The sequence below is a fragment of the Coffea arabica genome, chromosome 5c, assembly GCF_036785885.1.
Source record: "Coffea arabica cultivar ET-39 chromosome 5c, Coffea Arabica ET-39 HiFi, whole genome shotgun sequence".
Classification (NCBI taxonomy): domain Eukaryota; kingdom Viridiplantae; phylum Streptophyta; class Magnoliopsida; order Gentianales; family Rubiaceae; genus Coffea; species Coffea arabica.
In genome coordinates, this window is record NC_092319.1 from 45,061,026 (window position 1) to 45,086,126 (window position 25,101).

General features: G+C 37.7%; 3 protein-coding genes across 5 annotated transcripts; 1 reads left to right on the forward strand and 2 right to left on the reverse strand.

Annotated features, from left to right (window-relative positions):
- Window positions 1-332: 332 nt before the first annotated feature.
- On the reverse strand, window positions 333-5,803 carry LOC140007806 (endoplasmic reticulum oxidoreductin-1-like). Of its 3 annotated transcripts, none has more exons than XM_072051168.1 (10): window positions 5,333-5,803; window positions 4,695-4,826; window positions 3,348-3,624; window positions 2,940-3,050; window positions 2,298-2,416; window positions 1,885-1,989; window positions 1,577-1,779; window positions 1,029-1,152; window positions 722-906; window positions 333-561 (listed from the first exon to the last, which is right to left on the reverse strand). In XM_072051168.1, exons 1-10 carry the CDS (start codon window positions 5,492-5,494, stop codon window positions 519-521), a joined length of 1,461 nt encoding a protein of 486 aa, XP_071907269.1. In that variant the 5' UTR covers window positions 5,495-5,803; the 3' UTR covers window positions 333-518. The 3 variants fall into 3 exon arrangements, with proteins under 3 accessions (XP_071907269.1, XP_071907271.1, XP_071907270.1); XM_072051170.1 differs by having other exon boundaries at window positions 333-606; window positions 5,333-5,798; XM_072051169.1 differs by having other exon boundaries at window positions 3,348-3,606; window positions 5,333-5,796.
- Window positions 5,804-14,905: 9,102 nt separating this feature from the next.
- LOC140007807 (serine/threonine-protein kinase WAG1-like) lies at window positions 14,906-16,645 on the forward strand. Its single transcript, XM_072051171.1, has one exon. The coding sequence runs from the start codon at window positions 14,938-14,940 to the stop codon at window positions 16,402-16,404; it is 1,467 nt and encodes a 488-aa protein (XP_071907272.1). The 5' UTR covers window positions 14,906-14,937; the 3' UTR covers window positions 16,405-16,645.
- Window positions 16,646-19,452: 2,807 nt separating this feature from the next.
- Window positions 19,453-24,048, reverse strand: LOC113689674 (uncharacterized). The gene is made up of 3 exons (XM_027207409.2): window positions 20,463-24,048; window positions 19,803-20,186; window positions 19,453-19,656 (listed from the first exon to the last, which is right to left on the reverse strand). The coding sequence occupies exons 1-3, from the start codon at window positions 23,389-23,391 to the stop codon at window positions 19,640-19,642; spliced, it is 3,330 nt and encodes a 1,109-aa protein (XP_027063210.2). The 5' UTR covers window positions 23,392-24,048; the 3' UTR covers window positions 19,453-19,639.
- Window positions 24,049-25,101: the final 1,053 nt, after the last annotated feature.

Below are 25,101 nucleotides of genomic sequence, written 5' to 3' on the forward strand. Positions count from 1 at the left end.
AATTGTATGGGGGCATGATGGTGACTAACTTGCCTTGATCTACAGAGTATTCTGCAGCAAAAGTTATAATTTTCCGATCAGAAAAGCGCAGACTAGAATTTGCCTTGATTATGGATTCCATATATTTCTCAGTAATTCCAAAATCAATGTTATGGTGACTAATTTTGGATCAATTGTCTGAATCGGGAACGGAAAAACCAATTGGTGCAGGTTATGAATCATAATCTGTAATTACAAGTTACCATTGCCTAATGAGAAGCAATGAAACTTGTAAAATTGAAGAAGAGAAAACAGCATTCCCAACAGAAATTTGACGAGCAAAAAACCACATATGGTAGGTAGAACTCTTCATTATATTTATTTCTGACATTCAAAATATACAGTTTTTACATTTTACATTCCCAAAAATATGCCTCTATCAGCGTATAACTGATATTATACTCCAAAACACTGGCAAACTGCTAGTCCAGCCCTTGAAGTTCAACTGACTCAGTTGTATTGAGCTTTTACATTGTCTCCTAAACTAATTCCCGAACATCACATTGCCTCCAAAAATTGATGCTGAAACAATTGAAGAGGGCCGGTTATAGTTGAAGTTTCTTCAACCTAGAGATCAGAAGAGAAAGAAAAAGAAAAATACATTTTTAACAAAGCTATCAGCAACTCAGTTGCCAAGACAAGCGAGGAGAGTTAAATCGATGAAGCAAAACTAACGACGTACCAGAACCCTCCAACAGCTTCCCATATCCTTCTCCATGAGCTAAATTCCTCTGCAATAGGTTCCGAAAGCAGGCCGTCCATTTTCTTTTCAATTGAAGGACTCACTTCCTGGACAAATTTGATAGACTCTGATAGTCGATTCAAAAGGTTTACCAAAGCAATCACTTCATTTCTTTGTAATTGGAGCTGTCAAAATAAAGACAGAAAATAAAACAGAGATAAATATATTTAGATATGTTTTGTGTACAGCTGTTTTTATGGAAGAAAAAGCTATTTGCGATGCAAAGTGAAGCACATCAGATACGCACAGGCTGGTTTGATTGGCTATGACCATCAACAGAAAATAAAATCTTCAGTGCAGTTCCCAGACCAAGTACTTGAAGCTTTCCCCAGAGACGACATTTTTCACATCCAACACAATCCATCAGGGCACTGCGATTAAGAATAAACTTTTACACCAAAAATATGAAATGATACAGTATATATTTTTAGTGATGAAGAAAATAAAAGGAAAAATGTTGCACAACTCCAAGGATTGACAAGAATAGTTTTAAGTAAAACCTGTTCCTCATGTGAGCCTAGAAAAATTAAAGAGGATTTCCATTATGGATTAATTTAGTATAACTGGAAACAAATGAAAGATAGAAAGAAAAATAACTGTGCATGCCTATAGTAATTGCAAAGGAAGGCTGGAGAGAAAAATAACTCTCATAGCATCAATAAAATAATCTGATCAAGAAATAGAAGGGTATCAACAGGCATAAACATAGGTACTGCTAAACCCTGCCTGCTCGCATTAGTGAGGCAGCTCTTCGTATTGAAGATAAGTAAGACAAATGATAGAGAGAACAGAGACCTTATGTTCCTGAATTGCTTCTGAATCTGCTGCTTTAGTTCAGGTCCACTTTGGCCTTGCCACAACTTTGCTTCATCGAATGGAAGTGGACAGGCAGCCTGCAGTTTTGGATTGTAAAGTAGCTGACGAATAAGAGACTGTGCTTTTAGGTCCTCATCATGGTTGCCAGTCTCATATTCAGCCTGCTCCAGGTAATTTTTTGCCTGTAAAATACCAAAAAGATTGACAAATGAGGATATAAGTAATTTCAATCAAGAAGCATTATGGACAGATTCTACAAAAGTAAGACATGGAGCAGCAATTCTCACCTTTGTCACAGCTCGCAGAACAAAAAGATACGTAAAGTACAAATTTCTGACACGGTCAGGATACCTTAAAACACGGTCGTACATCAAATCAAGATTTTTACCCCACTGAAAAATGACAAGTAAATTAATCAGGCAACAGGAATTCATTTCTGAGTAGCCCAGTCTGAGCTGCTAATTTGGCCAGTCACACAAACATCTAATCTATCAAATGCAAGTGATTCAACACAAATATCTAACCTCCAGCACAAACACTTACAAAAATATGGCCTAAATATCTAATCTATCAATGCAAGTGATTCAACAGTGAGACCCTGAGTTACAGTTGCTTTAAGCAGGGTTAGATTGATCCACATAACAAGCAAAAAAAATGGAAAAAAAATCTGGCATAAGAAGATAACTGAGGACGAACAAACCAGGCTCTTTGCTTCATCAAGCAGGTAGTCAGACGCTATATGAATTGAAATCGAGGAGTGGAGTCCTGATATTAACTTGTACAAAACTTTCTTCTCCTGGCAACTCTCTCCAGAAGCATCTGCACCAAGCATAAATAACTCTGATGAGAAGACCCAAGAAAAATCATGTTCTCGAAGAACAAAAAAAAGTGGTGAAATTCAAGACAGAATAAGTCAGTAAAAACCTATTGCAGGACAACAAACATTGGTATAGGTTATCATTTTGTTCTTCTAGACTAGTCTACAGATTAGGGGAATATTTGCCATCAAGGAGACTAATTCGATCAATAAAGGAAAGAAAATAGAAAACAATATATCTTTCATTACAGGACATCCAAGTTCCAATAAGTTAAACTGGCATCTAAACATGATTGCATGGAGCAAGGAAGTCAATCAGCAAGGATGAATTTTGAACATTTCATCGGACCAAGCAGAATATTCAATGAGCCAGAAGATAACAGATATTACAGCACAAAGCCCCAGATTGGAGTAGCTAGTGATGAGATTGGAGGTTTTAGTTGGAATTATCTCTATCATGACACCCATCTAAACTAATTAATAATAACAAAGACTCAAAATTGTTCAGAAGGACAACCAACTTACATTGTGGACAATTTTCAGAATATACTGCATCCCAGATTCTTCTGGCCGATGGTCCAGTGTATCCGGTGTAACGTTCAGGGTTCAGTAGAAGATTTACGTACGTCATCTCACCTAAAAAGGAATACAAACAGATGATTAAATTGCAACTCAACAAACCACTTTTCCATCATGACATATTATGCTTATGTTGACATAATGACATTACCAATCCCTTTCCGTAAGTTATCAAATGTCCAATCATGAAATAGGATTTAAGAAGAAAGAGAAAAAGAAAAATACAAATTAAGCGCCAAAGAAAATATGCAAGGATACAGTCAAGTGAGGATTTGGTAAGGTGAATCCACATTGAATATGACATTATTTGTGTTTCATGAAATAAATAACGAAGAAAAACGAGATGTAATTTACTATTGTCAGTCTCGTCATCATTTGTCCATGGGTTGTCAACTTCCATCCAGCCCCGAAAAGCTTTAGAATCCAGGGTGCGATCTACAGCAGCCTCTGGTTTTCCTTCTTGACACTTCAAATCATCAGATGGCAGGGCATATTGTGATGGCTTCTTAAACAGTTCAGGAAATTCAGTTTCTGGACACTCGCATACACTACAATCCCGCAACTTGCACATACCATCATCGGGCCAAAAAGGGCAGTCACACCACAGCTTAACCTGTGGCAAAGTTTTCGTCTGAAAGAGTTACAATGATATTTCTTTTAACATTTGAATTGCCTTGAAACTTTCAGATCTTTGTTTAAGCATGAACAAAAGATAATCCAAACCAGTAGAGCAGATCCACTTCCCTTTGTTGGAATCTATGAAATATTACATACTACAAGAGATATTCAGGGATTGGTTCCAAAATGAGGCTTCTAATAATAATTATTTGCAACCTAAGTATGTTCTTTTGCCTAGATCTGGAGATACAGCAAAGAACATCAATGGTCCATGAACCCTTTGCATTTATACCTATGAACCATTAATGATAGCTGATCATAACATATTATGCAGTGAAGACATGATTCATGTATTTATCCTCCATTGCATAGAAACGTGTAAACAAAGAACCAATACTTTTCAATACCAAGAAATACCATTAACTTATACTGGCATCCTACAAGTCATCACTTTGATTTAACAACACTTGAATTTTTACAACTTCTCCGTCAAACTGGCGTTCTTCTTTAGAGAAAACAAAAAATAGTTTGCGGATACCTAAAAAGTCAAATTTATCCATATAAGCATCCATTTAAATGTCCCAGAAATGTCAGTCTCTCTCTCCAGGTATCATGAGCCATTTCAATTTTGAGGAAACTAGTGAAGTGGAATTTGACTTCTCATGTGTCATAGTCCCGTCTATTCGGTTAAAATGCCTTAAATTCTCCTAAATCTGCAACAGTTTTGCAAGGAATTACAAAAGCTTTTTTTTCAAAAAAAAAAAAGCCCAGATATTTATCTATGAGGAAAAAGTCTTGATCAAGGTATTAACAGATCATCAAACTTAAATAAGTGCATACAGCCCCATCAGATATTCTGTCTAGCAGCCTTATAACAAGTTACCTTGTAGCCCCCTCTCTTTCCAAAATGATAAAAAACAGAAAATTTCACAGTATAAGATTTGCTATAACAGCAGTTCAAATCCTTCCTCTTCTAGGACACTTACACTCAAACCAGAATATAAGCAAACATTGTAGCCATAACACTTCTAGATGATTATACAGACAGCTACTGCTTGAGGATAACACAAAACTGCATTGCACCTTAAAGTATCTGAAGAATGGAGTCGTGACAAGTTCTTGGAGTAAAGGGTGCAACACTGCACCATTAATACTGTCTACCGTCTCATAATCACAACAGCAGTCTTCAACTATGCCTGTATATTTTCTAGAGTCCTGCAGCACCAGAACAGGAGTCATCGAGTCATAACAACTTTAGTTAACAAATTTAATACCTTCAAGTATCAAGCAGTCATTCTTGTAGATTTAAAATGTGCAGAACATGTAATACACTTTGATCAAGAAAAGAACAACGAGCATTACAATTACAGAACTAAAAACTTATTGCATTTTCTAGGTAGGTATGACTTCTACATCTAAAAGCCAAAATTAGTTGGCAATGGGTCCAGTACCCAAGTACAAGGAATTAATAGCAGCTGATTTTCACAGAAAAATGCAATACAAAGCACAATCCAGCTCCACAATACAAGTTAAAAGGTTATTCCTTTTTCCAACCACAACTTTACCCTTCAACATTTCCAGCAAGAATGTTCCAAAAATGTTAAAACATTATACTAAATGGGCCTACAAGTACACAAAAATACAAAATCAAGACCGAAATTATTTCCGCTAAACAGAACTAGTTATACAAATTGAAGAAACAGAAAAGTGCTAATTCAAACCTGTGCACACTGGCAAGAATTGGGATTCTTGGTATACTTTGATGTGACCGAGATTGCAACTAAAACCATCAGAACTGCCCCAATTGCAGCCCAACCCCATCTCCTCTTTCCACCCCTCTCCTCCTCATTCTTCTTCTTCATTATAACCTCAGCTTCGACCATTCCAGTAATTCACACATATAACGTTAAAAGAACCAAAACTGAATCTTTTTTCTTCTCTAGGACAAAAAGATTGAATCTTTATAAAATATGAAAAACCCTGAACATTTCCTTGGCGGGTTTTTCCAGATTTTGCATGTAAATCAGTTTGGGTCAAGTCAGAAATTTCAACGCGTAATCGCACACAGATTAGAGAAAGAATTTTGACAAAGAAACAGTAGTTTTGGTTGGGCGGGTGGAACCGTGGAAGAAAGGAGAATAATACTCTCGTTAAGATGCCCGTGCGTACACTCTCTCTAACTGATCCACGTGGCTGTTATGGATGGCATGTGGAGTGTACCTTCATTGGTAGCGAGTGGAAAGGGCGTGGGATATCAGATAATTCCCATTAAAGAATTCATTGAAGTGACTTAGTTTACGGCAAATGACGAAGATTGTCCAATAGGAAGGCTTTCTTTCAGCCACGTAGGACTGAATAGGCGAGCCATGCTGGCGTTGTGGACCTGGTCCATCCAATCATTCCCTCTTGAATCCAGGCAGAGAACTAAAACCCCTCTTAAACCCGGACAAGCCCACAAGTTTAATCATCAACCTAAGGCTTAATGCATGTATTTTCTGCCAAAGTTCCGTCTTTCCTTAATTTTTTGTGAATATATATTTCTGGGTTTAATTTTAATCTGATACTAAAAAGGGGTCATGAGAAAAATTTGTATAGACATTGACAGAATATGCCTGGTTATTATTTGTTGTTGGAATAAGCCTCTGTTTTTATTTGTTGTTGGAATTTTGTTTTTGGACGACGTAAAAACTACTCGTTTATTTATTGTTTATACGTTTGTGAATTGCGAATTGTGTAGACTTAAAACAGTTGTACGGGGATGAATAAGATCAAATTGACCTTGCTGGCATAATTTCACACCTAGGAGAATGTATATGTTGTTGTTTTGTTTTGATCGTGATTAAGGCGAAACGTAAGAAAATAAAGTCTGTATCTTTACTTCAAGTTGTTGAGAATTTTGATGGAGGTTAAAAAAAACTTCAGATTTTGTTTTGCGCACATTATAAACACAATTTTCAAATTTCAGATCTTTTTTTTTTTTTTTTTCTAAATAATCTCCCATCGAAACAGGCCCGCTGCACTTTCATAAGCAACAAAATTCTGGAACTCTGAAACATCAATACCTTACAATTGACAATTAATCAATGTTGAAGGATCTTTTGCATATTGACACAGATGTTCTGTTGTTATAGCGTGGCAGGTGTAAGAGTAAACTCATGTTCTACTTTCGAGTTGATTGGTGAAAATCTTCTGGTGTTCAAGTCTCTAATTTTTCTGCTAAACCTGTGAACCTTGAAAGTGGCGAGTAAGAACCAGAGTTCATACCACTATTTCTTGGAGAATCAAGATTCAACATTTTGCTTCAGGACAAGGAACCAGTTTTGAGTATTTGCCACTTTGATGGATACCAATTTTTTTCTGTCTTCTCTCAGGAGAGGCTGGAATAAAGTACGCTGATCACGCAAATTCCAATGTTCGAAGAAATGGAACAGTAACTAGAGTGTGAATGCGTCTGCCAAAAGGTTGTGCAGAACAATGCAAAGTATGGACAAGCAGAAAACATTTGTGCATGTGAGCAACCTTGGATTTGATGATCTTATGTTGTTTTGTACATAAAAGAAAATTGATCTGATGCTTCAGTATATTCAGTTTCCCATTCTTTGTGCGCATCTTATATAAACCTGATGCCTGGATTAGCACTGTGGTTGAGTATGAAGTTCAGGCGCTTGACATTTCCTGCGACCGGATGGATGCTCAAATCCTTTTATGTGCAAGTAGTAATGACAAATTATGATCTGATGTTCTGCTCATCTTTAGTTCCCAAGGCTAACAGTCGCATGTCCTGATGGCTCTTGTTCCAACGCCTTCTGTAGTTCAGAATATTAATCTGGCCATATTGGACTGTTCGTCTTGAGAAAAAATTTCATGAAGATCTGAATGAGCTGAGGATGGATCAAATTTCAGAAGGCAAGAGGACTGAACATTGAGAAATTCAGTTTTCTGAAATTGACTCTGAAAACCTGATCATTAATCACTATCAACGTTCTACTCAAATTGATGAATTATATTATTCCATAAATCAGTTTGAATTTCTCAAGTATTAGAACGCAAATTTTCTGCAAGAAAGTCTATGTACCTTTGAGGGTTGATGCACCAAGTGATGTTCTGAGATTATTGACTTCGTTTTCTTATTTCCAAGTTTGTCTCCAAGCAGATTACATTAATTAGCCTAAACGTGAACATAAATATATTCACTATCATACGTATTATGCATGCTCATTAATTTCAATCAGTCAGAAGGCCCCAGGACTACAGTCTCTTTGTACTGTTCAAATAATCTTCTGGATGTAGGAATCCAGTTGTTCTTTTGCAGAAGTCGAATACTTTTCGTTTAACACCTATTTCTATGCAGGGGCGTTGACAGTTATTCATTTGCTTGAAAATTACTTGATGCTGCCGCCAGCGCCTCAGTGTTTTATATCTTGCTGAAGTTTGTCTGGGAAAATCCTGCAGCTTTGGATTCAACCAGGATCCTTCATTTATGTTCTTTGTCAAGGGATTGGAAGAACCAAGAGGAGGTTAGTAACCACTTACATGCTCTCCACATATTCAATATCCTGGTTGATTGAGCTGTTGCAAGATATATTGTCAGATTTCATTACAGCCAAATACTCAGCGAGTCTGTCTGATCTTTGTTGGCTATCAAAATCATTCTGCTAATCATCAAGTCGATGCATGTGGAATGGAGAATGGGGTATATGACAGTTCAGTCTCTTTAGATAATGCTCTTTAATTCCATGTGGATTGCTGGTGTTGCTGGCTTTCCGAAATCTCCAATCATGACCTACAACAGCTTGCTTGATTTCCATGACCTTGAACCTGAAAATGATGTATGATACTGACTCTATGGCCCTTCCACGATTAAATTAGGCACTTTGGTCGAAATCATGTCTCTTGCACAATAAGCACACTCAATCAGGCAACCACCAGCACAAATTATTCCATTGAAAATTCCCATTGGAGATTTCAAGTCTTATTCTTGAACTACATGAAAACAAATAAGTATTACTTCAGGACATCAGGGACAAACTTGGTTGAGGAGGAAGAAAGATATCACACTGTTTCGGATAGTTTGCTACGGGAGGATCTTCTCTCTATTATGCAGCTTGTTAATTTTTTCTGAGCCATTCAGAAAACTAGACTTGTATTGTCTGCTTTTGTACAATCTCGGAAAACACATCGAATTGATCAAACTTGGACCATTCCTGCCTTAATTATATTTTTGAAATTGCAAAGTAGGCAACGTTTTTGACCAACCCCTTCAATTTTGGTTCATAGGTAGGATAAGATAGATTCATGGTAGTTTTGGCAGGGGATCCTTAATTAAGAGATTTATTTCTTGTTGAAGTACTGATGAAGCACATGTATATCAGGAACGCATAAGACAGCTTTGACAGTGTATTCTATACTTGTGGCCCCTCAATTTCTCCCCCTATTGGCATCCCAGAAATCTAATCACCACAAAATCCAGTATTTTGCTCCATGTGGCTTTCACTCTCATTTCAACCACCAGCCGTCATTTCTGATCAATTCTCAATCCTGGTTTATGTGAATTGAAAACTGCTGCAGACAAAATGTTGCAGGCATCGCATTCAAACACACACATACAAGGACATATGCACCAGGTAGGTTCCCTTCTCAATATTCTTTCATTTTCATATCTGCTAAGCTTTTTTCTTGAGCATCTTAAGCAGTGCATTCAGGGTTTAAGCAAGTTGAGGGTTCAAAATTTAAAGGGTCATGGAATTTGTCATCGGTCCTTTTCTAAAGTCTCTCATTGTTCGGCATATTTTTGATCGATGTTTGGCTTCTTTTGCCAATCATGGCTTGTTAATTTGTTGACATTTCATGCATCCAATTTGGTGGGTCAGGAGACAAATGGAAGCCTAAGCCAACTGTAGTATGAGACCATCCCTTGTCCTGCTCTTTCTTAATTTAAGAGAAGATTAGTACAGCATCTTTTTTAGTTGACTCTGTTGTTGTGGTAGTTGATTTTCTTAGCTCTTCCTACTCCATTCTTTGTATTCTTTATATGCCTGTGGGATCTAAGTAATGATTAGGGAGCTCATATGACTGGAACTGAACTAATAATAGTAGTAAAGAAGGTTGATCCATGTGATAATGTGGAGAAGTGGGGAGGGATCTGAAAGGACTAGACAATTCCATGTTTTAGCAGGAAACAATAATGAGTTTCGATGTACCCTTTTTTTTTTTTTTTAATTAATTGCCATGTACTAATTAATCTATTTGACAATTAAGCACAATTAATTGATTGGACTGATACATTGCACTTGCCAAAAAAGTTAAATTGTCTACCTTGACTTGCTAATCTGCCATTGTTCTTATGCATGCATGTGTGCTTTAAAGTTTGATCTCCTCGCTTAAGTATCAAAAGTATTCCCATTCCCAAGTCCCAAATCATTGTTCATAGCTTGCTTAGTTGTGAAATCAAAGTGCCTCCATAATTGATTGAACATAGAACAATTCCACGGCTAGGACTTTTGTGATGCACGTTGTAGACAAACGAAAGGAATGAATGGAAGTCGAATTCAAACATCTGTCCAAAGAGTGAAATTAACCGTGTAACACCAAAGTTCTTATTCAACTTTTAAACCTCCTCCTTGTATGAAATGTCTTTAAAAAAAAAAAAAAAAACCTTTGCACTTGCCTTCAATTTCTCTTCTTCTAAGAAATCAACTTTGGTGGCTAATTGCACCCAAATTGGAACAAATTCAATCAATAATAGCCATATTGTCTGGATTGCTCTAATCTTTTTTTTTTTCTGTAATTAAAAGTTTGAGTGGATTCGACTTTAATTATCATCACGAGTCAGCATGTGCCTTCGAGAGTATAAGTCGCTTGCAAAAATCCTTATCCATCGCCTACTAGCATAGTTCTAACATCGACAGCAAAATTCAAATACTCAGACTTTTTTAAAAAACAGTGACCTGTTGTTACTAATTGAACCAAGGCTCTCTAATCTCATTAGTCTCAGGTTTTACTGAGTGACCCTTTCTCATGGAGCCCATATGGACATAGCACATCGTATGTCCCAGTCGCATAATTCGCGGGACATGCATTTGTGCCATGTTCGGGTTTTAATGCAGATACATTTTGGGCGATGCATTTTCCTTCCAAATCCCACTTGAATTTGTTTCTGATCAATCAAGTAAAAAAACGATCCAATGGAGACCAATCAACACAAGTAACCTTATGAAAATCATCAAAACAGAATTAACATGAACTTCAGGCAGCGCATGTGCAACGAAATATTTTGGCTCTGAAAGACCAAAAAAAGAAAGACTAGTAAAACTATTTTAGCGCAACATTTTGAATTTGCAAACACACTATTTTGACTCCAAATAGAAAATGTGTTTGGATGGACATGTCTCTTTTAGATATTTATTTTTGGAAAAAAATAATAATAAATAATTCAATGATTAAACATAACTGTAGAATGAAAATTTTGATGACAGACTCTTTTGAGTTACAGACTGCTCTCAACTACTAATTTTTTAAATTTATCATTATCCTACCTCTTTGTCCCTATTTTTTAAGTATTTCCGCTCTCTAATTCTGATGATTTAAAATCTCAAATGATATAAATTACATTGGAGGGAGTGTTGCGTCACTTAATCAGTGTCACGTAACTACTGAGTTCAGATTATTTATATATCATACGAATTTCATTTTTTTCAATCACCCTTTTATCTTACGAATATATTTACTGAAAGATGCACTTATTGCATTAATTTTGACCCATGCATACGTATGAATCTTGACATGCTAGTTTCTCAACAACCAGAACAAATCTTGATTTCCAGGAACCAATTGCCACCGAATGCAGTGTTGAGATAGGAGCCCAAGAGCAGAATTACCGCAACTTTGAGCTAAACCCCACAATCACGTGCTGAAAATGATGGCTTCCCAAAAAAAAAAAAATATATATATATATATATATACAAGAAAACAAATTTGGGCATCGTCAGCCAATGATCACGTGCCAATGGCAGGATCAATTATTTGTGCATATTTTTTTCCCTGAATTATGAAGCATTAACTCATGTACCAGAAACAATTTCCTATTTTTGTATTTTACCACTATAATATCCTAACATATCTTGTATACTTTAAGTTTTCAGAGAATTAATTTCACTTTGAGCTGAGAAATGTATCTGGGCTGAAAGGAAGAAGCGACATTGTAGGCCCGGTGTTGACCACGTGGCGGACAGCATCGTCTAACGTTACACCTGGGTCCCAGAATAAATGCGGGGAACGTTACATGGCCCATCACATGGGTCCATTTACCTTCCTAGTTTTCTATATCCTCAATGCCAAGCCCATACCATCCAATTAAATTTCGTTTTATATTCTTTTTTTTTTTATCCATTCACCACTTCGATATTTTTTCGATTTCAATTAGTAGATACAAAATTAATTCGCATCTTGAACTCGGCGGTAAAAAAAATAAGCAAAAAAGAATTTTAAGAACCCTCATTTGAGAGCCATTGATACCCCATTTAGTTATTTAGTTATAATATATTTAAGTTAAATAGTGTGTTTAGGGCAATTAGTTCGGTACACGTAGCCTATGCCCGGCAGCGGCGGCTCCGGTGACTTTCGGCCTGAACCGTCTTCCAATGTGGAACGGTGAAATTGTTGTCGATGCTGATAAGGATGAGGAGGAAGAAGTAGTGAAGGACCAAAGTTTCACGAGTAGTTTAATTTAATTGAGGATGTAAATAGTGAAATGTTGTTTATTTTATGTTCGATTCGATTGCTTACCCCGAGAAGATGAGCAAGCAATTAAATTGTTTTTTTTTTTAAAAAAAAAAAAAAGACAATTACCAAGAAACCTAGTAGGTGCCATTAAGAAGTTTATGCTTTGTAGAGCCATCAATGCAACTAACACAATGCAAATATTTGAGAGGCAATTCAGCTCAATAAAACAACTCTCGCAATGCAAACAAACAAAACCATTGGTGTTTGGTGCATGCAATAAAATAATATTTCCTCCGTCTCAATTTGATAGTTTTGATTTTTTTCATATAATTTAAAAAAAAGTTACCTGTTAATTTTGTTAGAAAAGTAAATTTAAATTACTATTTTTTTTCAAAATATCCTTACATTAATATTAGGTATATGACTAATCATATATCTTTACATTAGTTACGATAACAATTGAGTTTGTTTGGATAGGGTATTATTTGAAATATTATTTGGAATAATTACTGTAGCACTTTTTGTGATGTGATGTATGTGAGATAAAAAGTTGATTGGGAATATAAAAAGGTGGGTTGGAAAATGTGTTTATGATGCAAGCGAAATATTATTTGGAATAATGTGTGTATCCAAACACTCCCAATATTAGTGGAAAGTTGCACTATGGAAAGCATGATTCAAAACAATTATCAAATAAGGTATACTATTATATAACCTATCTTATTTAATACAGTCAAATTTTTCACTTGGTTATATGTCCTGAATGGTACGACATACTATCTTTATTGACGTTATAATTAATGTGAAGGTATAGTGATTAGTGATGTTCTTAATATTAATGTAAGAATATTTTAGAAAAATGTTAGACTAAATTTACTTTTTCAATAAAAATAATTATTTTTTAAAAAAAATCATGTGAAAAAAAAAAATCAAAACCGTCAAAGTGGGATAACCGAGTGCATTCAGTTTCATGTCCCATTGAAGGAGGGAGTATGCAACTAGAAAATTAACCATGTGGAGAAGAAAAACATTTTACTGCAGCAAAACACACATAGTCCACATACTACCCTCTTCAACTGCCACCATGATCTCATGGAGCTCATCTGTTCCCACAGCTGCTACCTAAATTATTAGTCTTGAATTCAGTAATGGCATTACTTTGTGCGTCACAACTTTCTACTCCAACCCAATCACACAATGACATGGAAAGAGCCAGCTTTAGCACTCATAATGCTGCCACTACTATAAACTAAACAAATAATAAGTCTGCTAAGATAATTGATATTCTAATAATGGCACTCACTATTAATTTAGTGTAGCATATTGCATTGAGAAAGCAAGACGAAGGAAGGTTGGCGTAAGGCAGCTGCAAATCTCACCGACCAGCCGTTGATTATTGCCTCCTCAGCCCTCGATTTCTCATGTGTCATACAATTAATATTACTACTATTATCAGCTTCCAACGACACCAACCAACATTATTAATTTTTTAGCATCTTACTGCTCCCAATGTAAACATCAACGCGGCTTTAATCACTTGCTCGACACTCACCGGCAGCTGTTTCAGAGCTTGCCTCCAAATTCCTCAAACTCGCATTAATGCCCCGTTTCGTTTTCCTAATCAGTACTGCTCCCTAGAAAGAGATAGGGAGTGAATAATTTGCGATCCAAACAATAATGGACAATACTTAGGTAAGTCTAGTTAAAAATTTTACTTGTACATCTATTCTATAGTTACATGTGATGGTACATGTAACAGCAAACTCAATTCAGCATTTAAATTTAATGGAATCAGATTTTAATATATTCAGATCGTTTTATAATAGAAAATTGAACATCTGAGTTGATTTAGTGATATTGAATTTTCTAGATAAAACTTGCTCTCAAAATTAAGTGATAATCTATTCACTTATCACTGAATGTGATATGCAGTCAAACGTACGTATTAGATTTAATACTTAACAATTCAATAATTTAATGGATTCAAACTTCATATTTCAAATTTTAAACTTCAGTTTTCAAATTGCAATTTTGTCAAATGTACCACCCTAAGTGATAGTAACTAATTGGACTATTTGTGTGTGTATATATATATATATGTGTGTGCACGCGCGCGCGACATCATCTACAAGTAAACTTGTGAATCAAATCTATTTGAATATTTACGATAATCATTTGGTTGTAAAATTATGAGGAAAGAAAATATTGACCATTAGGCTACATTTGATTTCTACTTGCATCCGCTAATATTCTCCTTTTTCTATTCACAAGAAAAAATGTGGGGCTCAAACCCATTGCTATCAACAAATTCAAGGGTTTATGGATGGCCATTAAATTAATTAATACTCTTTTATTCTATATCTTTATTATTATCAGCTCCTTAACTGGGTCAACCTCTCAAAACACCTAACTATTCTCACTGTATTGGCCTCCCGCTCTCTCTCTTTCATATTTCTCAACAGTTGGGTCAACCAAACACGTCATTGTGTTAATTTTTTGTCCCCCTCCCCAGCAGCCCATTGGTTTTCTACGACACCATCCTTTATAAGCAGGCCTCAGCTGAACCCTCAAGACCTCATACATCATATTTTTGGCAAAACTCATAATGGAAGAAGAAACCCATTATCCAGCAGACCCCGACCTCGACCTCAGTTTCACCAGCTGTACCACCACCACCACCGACCGGACTTTCAGTGCCCGGAGCAGTCTTGCAAGAAGCAGCCTCACTCTCAGCTTCAACGAGTCCCGTCTTTCGTCCACTTCAAATCCCACTTCTTCATCCACCTCCATCCCCAACCTCCACCGTCGTGCCCACCGCCGACATGATCCCAACTGGGCTGCCATCAAAGCTGCCACCACGCTCTCCTCCGATGGAGCACTCCGCCTCGGCCACCTCAAGCTCCTCCGCCTAGTCGGGTCCGGAAACCTCGGCCGCGTCTTCCTCTGCCGTCTCCGTGACTACGATCACGCTAACTTCGCCCTTAAGGTCGTCGATCGAGACTCCCTCACGTCTAAAAAACTCTCCCATGTCCAGACCGAGGCCGAAATCCTCTCCTCCCTCGACCACCCTTTTCTCCCTACGCTCTATGCCCATTTGGAAGTCTCCCACTACACTTGCCTCCTGATTGATTACTGTCCTAACGGTGATCTACATTCCTTGCTCCGCAAGCAACCGAATAACCGGCTACCCGTTGATGCGGTCAGGTTCTACGCAGCTGAAGTATTAGTAGCCCTTGAATACTTGCACGCACTCGGGATTGTTTATCGTGATTTGAAGCCAGAAAACATTCTAATCCGCGAAAATGGCCATATCATGTTATCCGATTTTGATTTATGTTTTAAATCTGATATTTCACCAAAATTGGAAAGTAGGACCCACGTTAATCCGGGAACCACCAGGAAACGCCATAGAAGAAGAACATGCAATTGTTTCGATGGACGACATCAACGGCAAGAAACGGTTATGGAATTCGTCGCGGAGCCAACGACGGCCTTTTCGAGATCCTGCGTTGGGACGCATGAATATTTGGCTCCAGAGCTGGTTAGTGGAAACGGCCACGGTAACGGAGTGGACTGGTGGGCGTTTGGGGTGTTGATATACGAGCTTCTGAGCGGCACGACACCGTTCAAAGGTGGCAGTAAAGAGTCAACCCTGCGCAATATAGCGTCGACAAAAGGGGTGAGGTTTTACGTGGACGAGAGAGAGAGGGAGGAGGCAGGAATGGCTGAGGCAAGGGACTTGATAGAGAGGTTGTTGGTGAAGGATCCGCGGAAGAGGCTAGGGTGCGCCAGGGGTGCGACGGATATTAAACGGCACCCGTTTTTTCACGGAGTTAAGTGGCCGTTGATCCGGGCATGCCGGCCGCCGGAGCTACGTGGGCTGGCGGTGACGAGGAGTAAGAGTAAACCGCACGCGAGTCACGTGAGCGGACCGTCATCCTCCCCTAGAAGGCGGCGTTGCTGGTGGAAGAGGCTGTTTAATTATATGAGGATTAAGGGGTCTAAGTACAGTTTAAAGTCTAATCAGAACTATTACTGTTATGTGAATAATAAGGTTAGGAAATGTGTTTGAGATGATGGATCATTAGTACTCTTTTGTTGCTTCAAATCTTACAACTTTTTTTTTTATTCTCGTCTGTTTTTTAGGATTTTTTAGATATACTTTGAACTTGTAGTTTTGTCAAAGTACGGGGGTGAGAGAATAGACCAGTTTTGTTGGAGATGAGATTTCTTGAGTTAGTTCACAGATTAATTTTTTGTAAATGAAAGTGTACACTAATGAATAAACGTTCGATGCTCATCATCTACATCTAGCACTTCTTGCCTTTATTCTTTTCTTCTGGAAAAAAAAAGAAGGTAATTTCATAGTTACTTTCTTTTTATAAATTGGTTTTGCAAAGTTTAGCACTCTTATGTTTGAGTTGATCGTGCGAGACAATTGATATTAGATCTAATTACTCTTATGCACTTGGTAGATCTCAATTCCACAAGCAGGTTGATATCATTACCAGGGCATACTTGCCCTCTTACAAATTCATTTTAAAGATCTCCATTACCTAATCAATAGGGATAATTTCAGAAACCTCCCTGAGATTTTTAACTCTTGAGGTTTGAGAAACCACGTAAACCTCCGGCCGCTAGAAAGTATGTTTTGGTCACAAATACAAAAAGTCTAATGAATATCCTATTTTGCCCCTATTTGATTTACAAAACAAATTGAATGATAAAAGAAATCAAGTATTAGCATTACTTGTTAAGTAAAAAATTTTAAGATAGTTCTTTATAGTAAAATTTAGGCCATGTTTTAAGGCATTATTTTTTAATGTTTGGATTTCTTTTTCTTTTGTTTTGTTTTTCTAAGTAAGCCGTGAAGAAACTATTTTTAACAAATGCATCCCCGCTAGTCGACTATTTATAAAACTAAGAAAGAAGTCCATTCAAATGATCTAAGAATTGAATATAATGTATTAAGTGAAATGAGTTTTTGGATAAAGAAATTTTTCTCTTTACTCACTTTTACGTAGGATTTGGAGAGTTGTCAAAACTATTATAGTCAGTTCATAACATCAAGAGAGGTAAGTGTAATTTTTCAAACCTCAAGGGAGGTGGCCTAGGCTGCAATTGTTAGATGCCTAATGAGGGGAGGTTTATGAAATTACCCCTCATTAATATCCTTGGGCCATCAACCAATTTACAGTCTTTTGCTGCTTGTTATCAACTTCATGCCTTTTTTTTTTTTTTGTGTGTGTATTTTTTCTTTATGTGCAAGTTTACACATTCATGCGGATTTTAGCGGAACCATATGTTTGAAAGACGTTGGAGATGTAATGCTGTAATTCATGTGGAATGCCCAATTCTGTACTAGATTTAAATGAACCATATTACAGGGCATGTGGAAGAAACATGATGGATCATCAACTTACCCAAAACAAATGAAAAAAAAAAAAAAAAAAAAGAATTCTCATCTTCACTGAAGCAACTAGCAGGAAAGAGAGGAGGGTTTGACTTTCAATAAACCAATAGTCAAGAATATGATCAAGCTAGGTTGTAGATTCGTAACAATATCCAGGTTTTTTTACTTCTCAGTACTAAACAAGTTTAGCTGGAATTCCTTCCGAGACAGCTCAACACTGAAAAAAGAACATGACCATAAGTTTCATAGGGAATAAAAATATTGTCATACCTGCAGCTTCTCCAGAAAAATTACTCCGGCTTGAGGGTTAAGGCCAATTACACTTATTATTTAATTGATAGTACAAATTTTGTGGATTTGGGTCAAAACTACTTGTTTCATTCAGAGAGCCAGATGATGGGATTGGTGGACATATTCTTGGATGGTACAATATGGGCTCATCCTGGACTGGCCCATCATTAGAATTGGACTAAATTGCACGAGTAGACATTCTAATGCCAATTTTGGTGTCAGATATATATATTTTTTTAAATTTATGAAAGTAATTAGTTATTTCCCAAGAAGAAAGAGATGAAACAATGGTAGTAATAAGGAACAAATAGAAATTTCATCTGGTAGCCTGGTCAGAAGATTCAAGTACGATGAGATTATAAGAAGCGCATTTGTCATAATATGTAAACCACTACTACTACTAATCATGCTGCCTATAATATGCATTCGCACGGAGGAAATTGATGCATTGCATGCGACAACAAGGCTGTTGTAGGCTCTAATAGAAGAGCTTTTATTCATTCACAGGTAGCTTAGATTTTGATAATGTCTAAGGATTCATGTCGCGGGACGTGGGATTGAGAGAGCTCGTGGAGGGGAAGTGGGATTTGAGCCTTCATTTGCATCACAGTAGCCAAGAAGAATGTCACTTTCTTCAGAATTGATGCCAACAGAGCCAAGCATGGATGGCCAACAATGGTGTTCAATGGTTCTTATTGCATTGCAGCAGCTTGGACCAAGGTATGTTTCCCCATTGAGGAAGAAGAGAACAACTTCACCGGTGCAGGATTGAAGCTCAAACAATGAGTCCCAGCAAGTAGATGTGCCGTCTTCGTCTAGTTTTAGCCTCTCCCACAGGGTTGACGATTTGGGCTTAAGTTCCCTGGAAATGACTGTGAACGATGAAAAAGAAAAGACTAGGAAAGCTAGTAACAGGAGTCTGGAAGTGTATGCCATCGTGTTTTTTTTTTTTTGGCCCCTTGGGTTAGAAATGGGGAAGAAAGAAGCAGAGAAAACAGTACATTATTGGACGAGGAGGTGAGGATTTATATGGCAGTACTGAATGGAGGTGAGGAAGCGACAGGGAATTTACGCAGGAGAAGATAGGAAGTCAGAAGTTTAACACAAACTGATGTTACCATTGAATGAAAGGAAGACGAATCATTACATCTGCATATATATGATCATCCTATGAAGACGTAATTCAATTAGACAGAGGTCTTGAAAAGGTTTCTGAGTGTAACTGAAGATGAGTTAATGGTTATTCGTTCTAATCATTACATTAATGGTAATAATTTGAAGTGATCTTGGATCCGGGAAAGCAGCATAAACTGTTACTTGCACGAAAGATGCATCTCTTTAAATTCACAGGGGCAAATCGATATACATATTTGCATTTTGTTCGTCCTTTTTTCTTTTCTTGAATAGGACATGAGATTGAGAAACATGAGATTTTTGTCATTGAATGTGAACATCTTTTTTTTACATGTTAGGAATCATATGGCATTCAAATGATTGATACATATTAACTTGCCTCCACATACTGATGCCTAATAAAAATAAACAAATAAAAACCCAGGAGTACAAAATCTGCATCTGCTATTCTCCTAGGATGAAGCAGAACTCATGGCTCATTAAAACCTGCAAAATGTACAGTAGATACTCAATGTTATTCCAACCTCCTGATAACACATTTATCACCATTGGCACTGATACAAAGTAGGCAAGCCAAGTTGAGGACTAATGGGCATAATGCACAAACATATGAGATGAGAGGATTTAGCTACCTTTATAAGAGCCATCCTCGTTCAAGGGAGTTTCCGATGTTGGAGATGATGGTGAATTGCTCGCATTCTCCCTAGCATCAATCAGCATGGCTACGACTTCTCGCATTGTTGGTCTGCTGAGAGGAGAGGTACTGGTACAGAACAATGCGATCTTAAGAACAAGAGCTATCTCTTCACTTGTCCTCCTTACGCTGAGGTCTAGCCGTTTGTCGTACACTTCTGAAATTTGTACAACTTTATGAATTGATCGTTTTACCCAAGTGACCAAATCGCCTCCTTGATCAAGAGGTTGAACAGGAGACTTCCCAGTGATTAGTTCCAATAAAACAACTCCAAAGCTATAGATATCAGATTTCTCTGTAACTTTCAGTGTGTAAGCATATTCTGCAATGAAGAGAAAAGCCACAGATATTCCTCAGTGTCCAAAAGAAAAATTAGCAACGATAGAACTTCTTACAGCTTAATGTTATGCTCGACACAACATCTTTTTTATCAGACACGATGTTTATTACAGATGTTCATTTTTTTCAGAAAATGCCCAGGGTGAAATACTGATGCTTGTCCAAGACCATTACTAGAATAGAGGAAGTATCAGCACTACATTAAGCTATAATTGAATCACGAGGAAGAAAGCATCAGAATCACTTGTAATATTCTTACCAGGGGCAATATAGCCATATGAGCCAGCAACAGCAGACATGGACTTTGAGTAGGATAAGTCAATCAACTTTGCCAAGCCAAAATCTCCAACATGTGCCTGGAACAACTCGTCAAGGAGAATGTTGTTTGATTTTATATCTCTGTGAATGATCTGGGGCTTACAATCGTAATGAAGATAGCATAAACCTTCAGCTGCTCCAAGACCAATTTTGTAGCGCGCGTTCCAGTCCAGCAAACAACTTCTGCTGCCACGCAAAAGTTCTCCTAGACTTCCATTTTCCATGTACTCGTACAAGAGAAGATTGGAATCCTGATGATAACAGAAGCCATAAAGCTTTACAATGTTCCTGTGCCTAATCTTGCCAAGAGTTGATACTTCAGCATGAAAGCTATTGTCCGAGCTAGGTGCCTCTCCACGGCCTTTCAGCTTTTTAACAGCAATGACCTCACCATCAGCCATTACGGCCTTGTAGACTGTGCCACAGGCTCCACTTCCTATCACTGCACCGTCTGAGAAGTTGCCAGTAGCTTCCACAATGTCCTGATATGTGAAACCTTCTTTTGGAAAGTAATAGTTTTCTAAGACTTCAGGTCTTACTTGATCTTCAAGTGAGATAAAAGAAGGTTTTTGGTGCTTTATAACCCAACAAAGAGAGAGAATGAAAGTCAAAGAGATCAATCCAACAATAGCGCAGACAATGCTAACCAATTTTTCCTTGGAAGAACCTTGCTTCAACCAGCTCAATTTTGGGGCTGATGAGGTATTAGTGGATGGATGACAATGATATGAACCCAGTCCGCATAAACCTGCATTTCCAGCAAAATTGCTTGGGTCCATCTTCTGGAAAGCAGGGGTGTTTGGTATTATCCCAACCAGGTTGTTGTTGGAGAGGTTGCAGACAGTGAGACTCATTAAGCCTCCAATTGCACTGGGAATTTCACCAGAAAGCTGATTGTCATTGAGATAGAGAGATTCAAGCATCTGCAAGCTCCCCAGGTTGACAGGAATGGTGCCATTGAGCATATTATGACTAAGGTTGAGGGATATCTGAAGAGCAGTAAGCTTCCCAAGCTCAACAGGAATATTCCCGGAAAAGAAGTTGCCCCCAATTTCTAGTTCAGTAAGTCGTATTAGGCCTCCTAAACTACTTGGGATTAATCCATTAAGTTTATTATCTGACAGCTTGAGTCGTTCCAAATTTGTCAGCATTCCAAGTTTTTCTGGAAGATATCCTGTGAATAAGTTCCCGCTAAGGTCAAGCCTCTGAAGTTTGACACAATTTCCCAATTCATGAGGAACGCCCCCAGAAAGTCGATTAGAAGAGACGTTGAATGCAACAAGCTTCACAAGTTTACCAATCTCAGAAGGGATATTTCCAAAGAAATAGTTGCCTGACAAGAGCAACCTTTCTAAATTCGTTAGATTGCCTACTTCTGGGGGTATGAATCCTGAAAACCTGTTATGAAAGAGCTCAAGAGCCGAAAGATTCTGAAGTTTGGACAATTCAATCGAAAGGCTTCCAGTGAGCAGATTGTCTCCCAACATGAGTGTCTCCAGAGATTTGCAAGTTTTTAGGCCATGTGGAATGTTTCCAGACAAATTATTTGACCCAAGGCTAAGAAACATCATTGTGTGGTACCTGCAAAGCTGTGCTGGTATGCTGCCTACAAGATTGTTCATGGACATGTCAACAACTTGAAGCCTGCTATTTAGTCCAAGTGACGGAGGAATGATCCCTTCAAGATGATTGTCGAAAAGCTGTAAATTCTCCAAGCTCTGCAGGTTTTGAAGCTCTACAGGGATAGTTCCAGTCAAATTATTTATTGACAAATCTAATTTACTGAGCTGCTTCAACTGTCCTAGCTCCCTCGGAATATCTCCTTGTAAGAGATTTTCGAAAAGATGAAGCAACCAAAGATTCGGAATTTGTCCCAACTCCTTTGGGATGAAGCCAGTCAAGTCATTTTCAGAAAGATCAATCTCAGATGCACTTGAACAATTCCCCAATTCTCTTGGGATTGTTCCATTTATTTGGTTTGTGTACACGTATAATCTTTTCAGGTGAGATAACTTCCCCAGCTCTTTAGGGAGGGAGCCAATGAATGCATTTTCATGCAAAGCAAGTAATTCTAACCTACAAAAATTTCCAACTTCAGGAGGAATCTCACCATAAAAAAGATTCTTCCAGAGAATCAAGCTGGTAAGATTGACAAGCTTTTGAAGCTCAACTGGAAAAGAACCTTCCAGCTGGTTTTCAGCCAGTCCAAGGACTTCCAAGCTCTCACATTCACTAATTTCTGCTGGAATTGGACCCGACAGATAATTTCGACCTGCCCTTATGATCCTAAGCCTTTTCAATCTGCCAATGGATGATGGAATTATTCCAGTAAGATTGTTACTGTAAACTACAAGCTCTTCAATTGAAGCCATATTTCCAATTTCCTCTTGGACTTCTCCAAAAATGTAATTCTCACACAGATAAAGCTCCCTGAGGGATGTAATGTTGTAAAGTTGGGCTGGAATTTTGCTGTGGAGCCTATTTGTACAAAGGTCTAAAATCTCAAGACTACGACAGATTGCAAAATCAGCAGGAATGGGACCGGAAATGAAGTTTGTCGATACATTGAACTCAGTTAAGTAAGGAAGCTTACAAATGATTGAAGATAGAGCACCGGACAAGTTCAGGCGACTGAGATTTATGGAAGTCACCTTATATTCATCAGTACAGCCTATACCAGTCCAGTTACAAGGATTAGAATCCAAACCATCCCAGCTTTGCAGATTGCCACTGGGGTCTGAAAGGAAACTTTTGAAGTCCAAGAGAATTGATCCCTCTTCATTCACAGATTGAACAGAGATGACCATGCAGCTACAGATCAAGAATAGTAACAAATGCTTTTGAATTTCAAAAATCAAACTGTTTTCCATTTTCGGTGGAAAAAAGCAAGAAAGGTCACGTGATGGAAAGCGAAAATGAAAAATTAGAAGGCCTGCAGAAAGATCAAATTGCACTTGCCCGATGATCCTGCAGCATTGTCTATTCACAAGGGACTAACAAGAAATGTATGGAAGAAAGATACACTCACTGATATTAATCGAAAGAATCTAAAAGAATCCTGAGTAAGGGAATTATTGTTCACTTCAATCTCTAATTTAAGATAAGTCTAGTAAATTAGACAGACTACTTGGGTTGTTGAGGATGATAAGTAGCAGATAAGCAAAGCTAGACAATCTGAATGAAGACAGACAGTCGAGTAACAGTCGAAGTGCTACAGAGGCCTAAAGACAAAAGCCTGATTGCATAAAGAAAGCTTTTATGAAGGACTCTGCAACAGGATACAGAGGACCATAGACCAAAATGTTCAAATGTGCCTTAGCCATGACCCTTCAATTTCAATATTAGTCCAACCAATGGAGCGCGAAGGACCAGCATACGCGGCAAGAACTAACAAAAATAGAAGAAGGGCCCTGTTCTAATGGGAATTTGATTTTAGTTCAAGCGTGAATAGCAATGATGATACTGATGAGCAATAGAAAGAAAAGGATAAGGCGTAGGAGAGAAAGAGCATGGCCTAGAGACTAGAGGGTGGGGGAAAATAATGCATTTCTTTTCTTTCCGTGACTGATTGATAAGGCAAGAAGCAAGAGATGGACCGTGAAGGTCACGATCCAAACGAGAGACAGATAAAAGAGTCAACGGAAACTTTACAGTTGTGAGTACATGAATGTGCATGCGAGTGAGTGCTGTTGGTGGTTTGCTGCAGAAATTGCACAGCCACTTGCTTCTAGTCTCCTCTTCTTCTTCTTCTTCTTGCACTCATGATCATCATTTTTTTTCTTGTGTAAGGTTTGAAAATTTTGATGCTTTAGTGGGGTGGAAACTGGATTGGACTTTGTACCATGTATGTGTACTAACTCGGGACAAAGATTGAGATTTGTCATGGGAATTCTCGGATCATGATCTCAGGCCACATTGCTTCTTGGCCTAACAATATGGGAAAATTTTCAATTGCCAATTAGGATTCTGGTATATTCGGTATCCTCTCTTTTCACCACCCCCTTTTTTTTTTTGGGTCTTGTCTCGTTTCTTTTACCTGTAACAAATAACTACTAGTGTGGAATGTCATGATTTGAAGATAGACTTCAAAGAGGAGATGAGTCCATAGTGGAGGGATGAATTGGAATCTCTAGCACCTGCCTACTTTTATATCAATGGGTTTGGCAAACCTTGGAAAACTATATGCAATCTCCTTCTAGAGCACAGAATTTTTTTGGCAGATGACCAAAATGAAATGACATCAACCATCTAATCTTTGAGGACTGTTGGCTACCAAAAGTTGATTTATTTTTTTTTTTTTTTTTGTGTTTGGTTGCGGACTGTTTTCATTTAAGGTGCCTATATTTGACTGAATCACTAAAGATTGGTGTTCATGTTTAGTTGTTTACTCATCTTCCTGTTGCCTTATCGGCAAAACCATGGACACCAATCCATTCATGCTTCCACTAACTCTCTGTCGGCCGTGGACAATAAAATTGGACTAGCATTCTTTTTCTTTTTATATTTAGATGTACAGAGAACATAAATTTCACTCTAATTTGAAAATGAAAAAAAAAAAAGAACTTAAAAAAATGGTTGAA

What these genes read in the sequence shown, in the direction of transcription:
- LOC140007807 (XM_072051171.1), top strand. Translation starts at nt 14,938, where the DNA reads ATGGAAGAAGAAACCCATTATCCAGCAGACCCCGACCTCGACCTCAGT.
- LOC140007806 (XM_072051168.1), bottom strand. Translation starts at nt 5,494, where the DNA reads ATGGTCGAAGCTGAGGTTATAATGAAGAAGAAGAATGAGGAGGAGAGG. An exon ending in CATTCTTCAGATACTTTAAG is followed by an intron (nt 3,625 to 4,694) that starts GTGCAATGCAGT and finishes TAACTCTTTCAG; the next exon opens with ACGAAAACTTTGCCACAGGT. An exon ending in AAGCAATTCAGGAACATAAG is followed by an intron (nt 1,153 to 1,576) that starts GTCTCTGTTCTC and finishes TCTTAATCGCAG; the next exon opens with TGCCCTGATGGATTGTGTTG.
- LOC113689674 (XM_027207409.2), bottom strand. Translation starts at nt 23,391, where the DNA reads ATGGAAAACAGTTTGATTTTTGAAATTCAAAAGCATTTGTTACTATTC. An exon ending in ATATGGCTATATTGCCCCTG is followed by an intron (nt 20,187 to 20,462) that starts GTAAGAATATTA and finishes TCTTCATTGCAG; the next exon opens with AATATGCTTACACACTGAAA.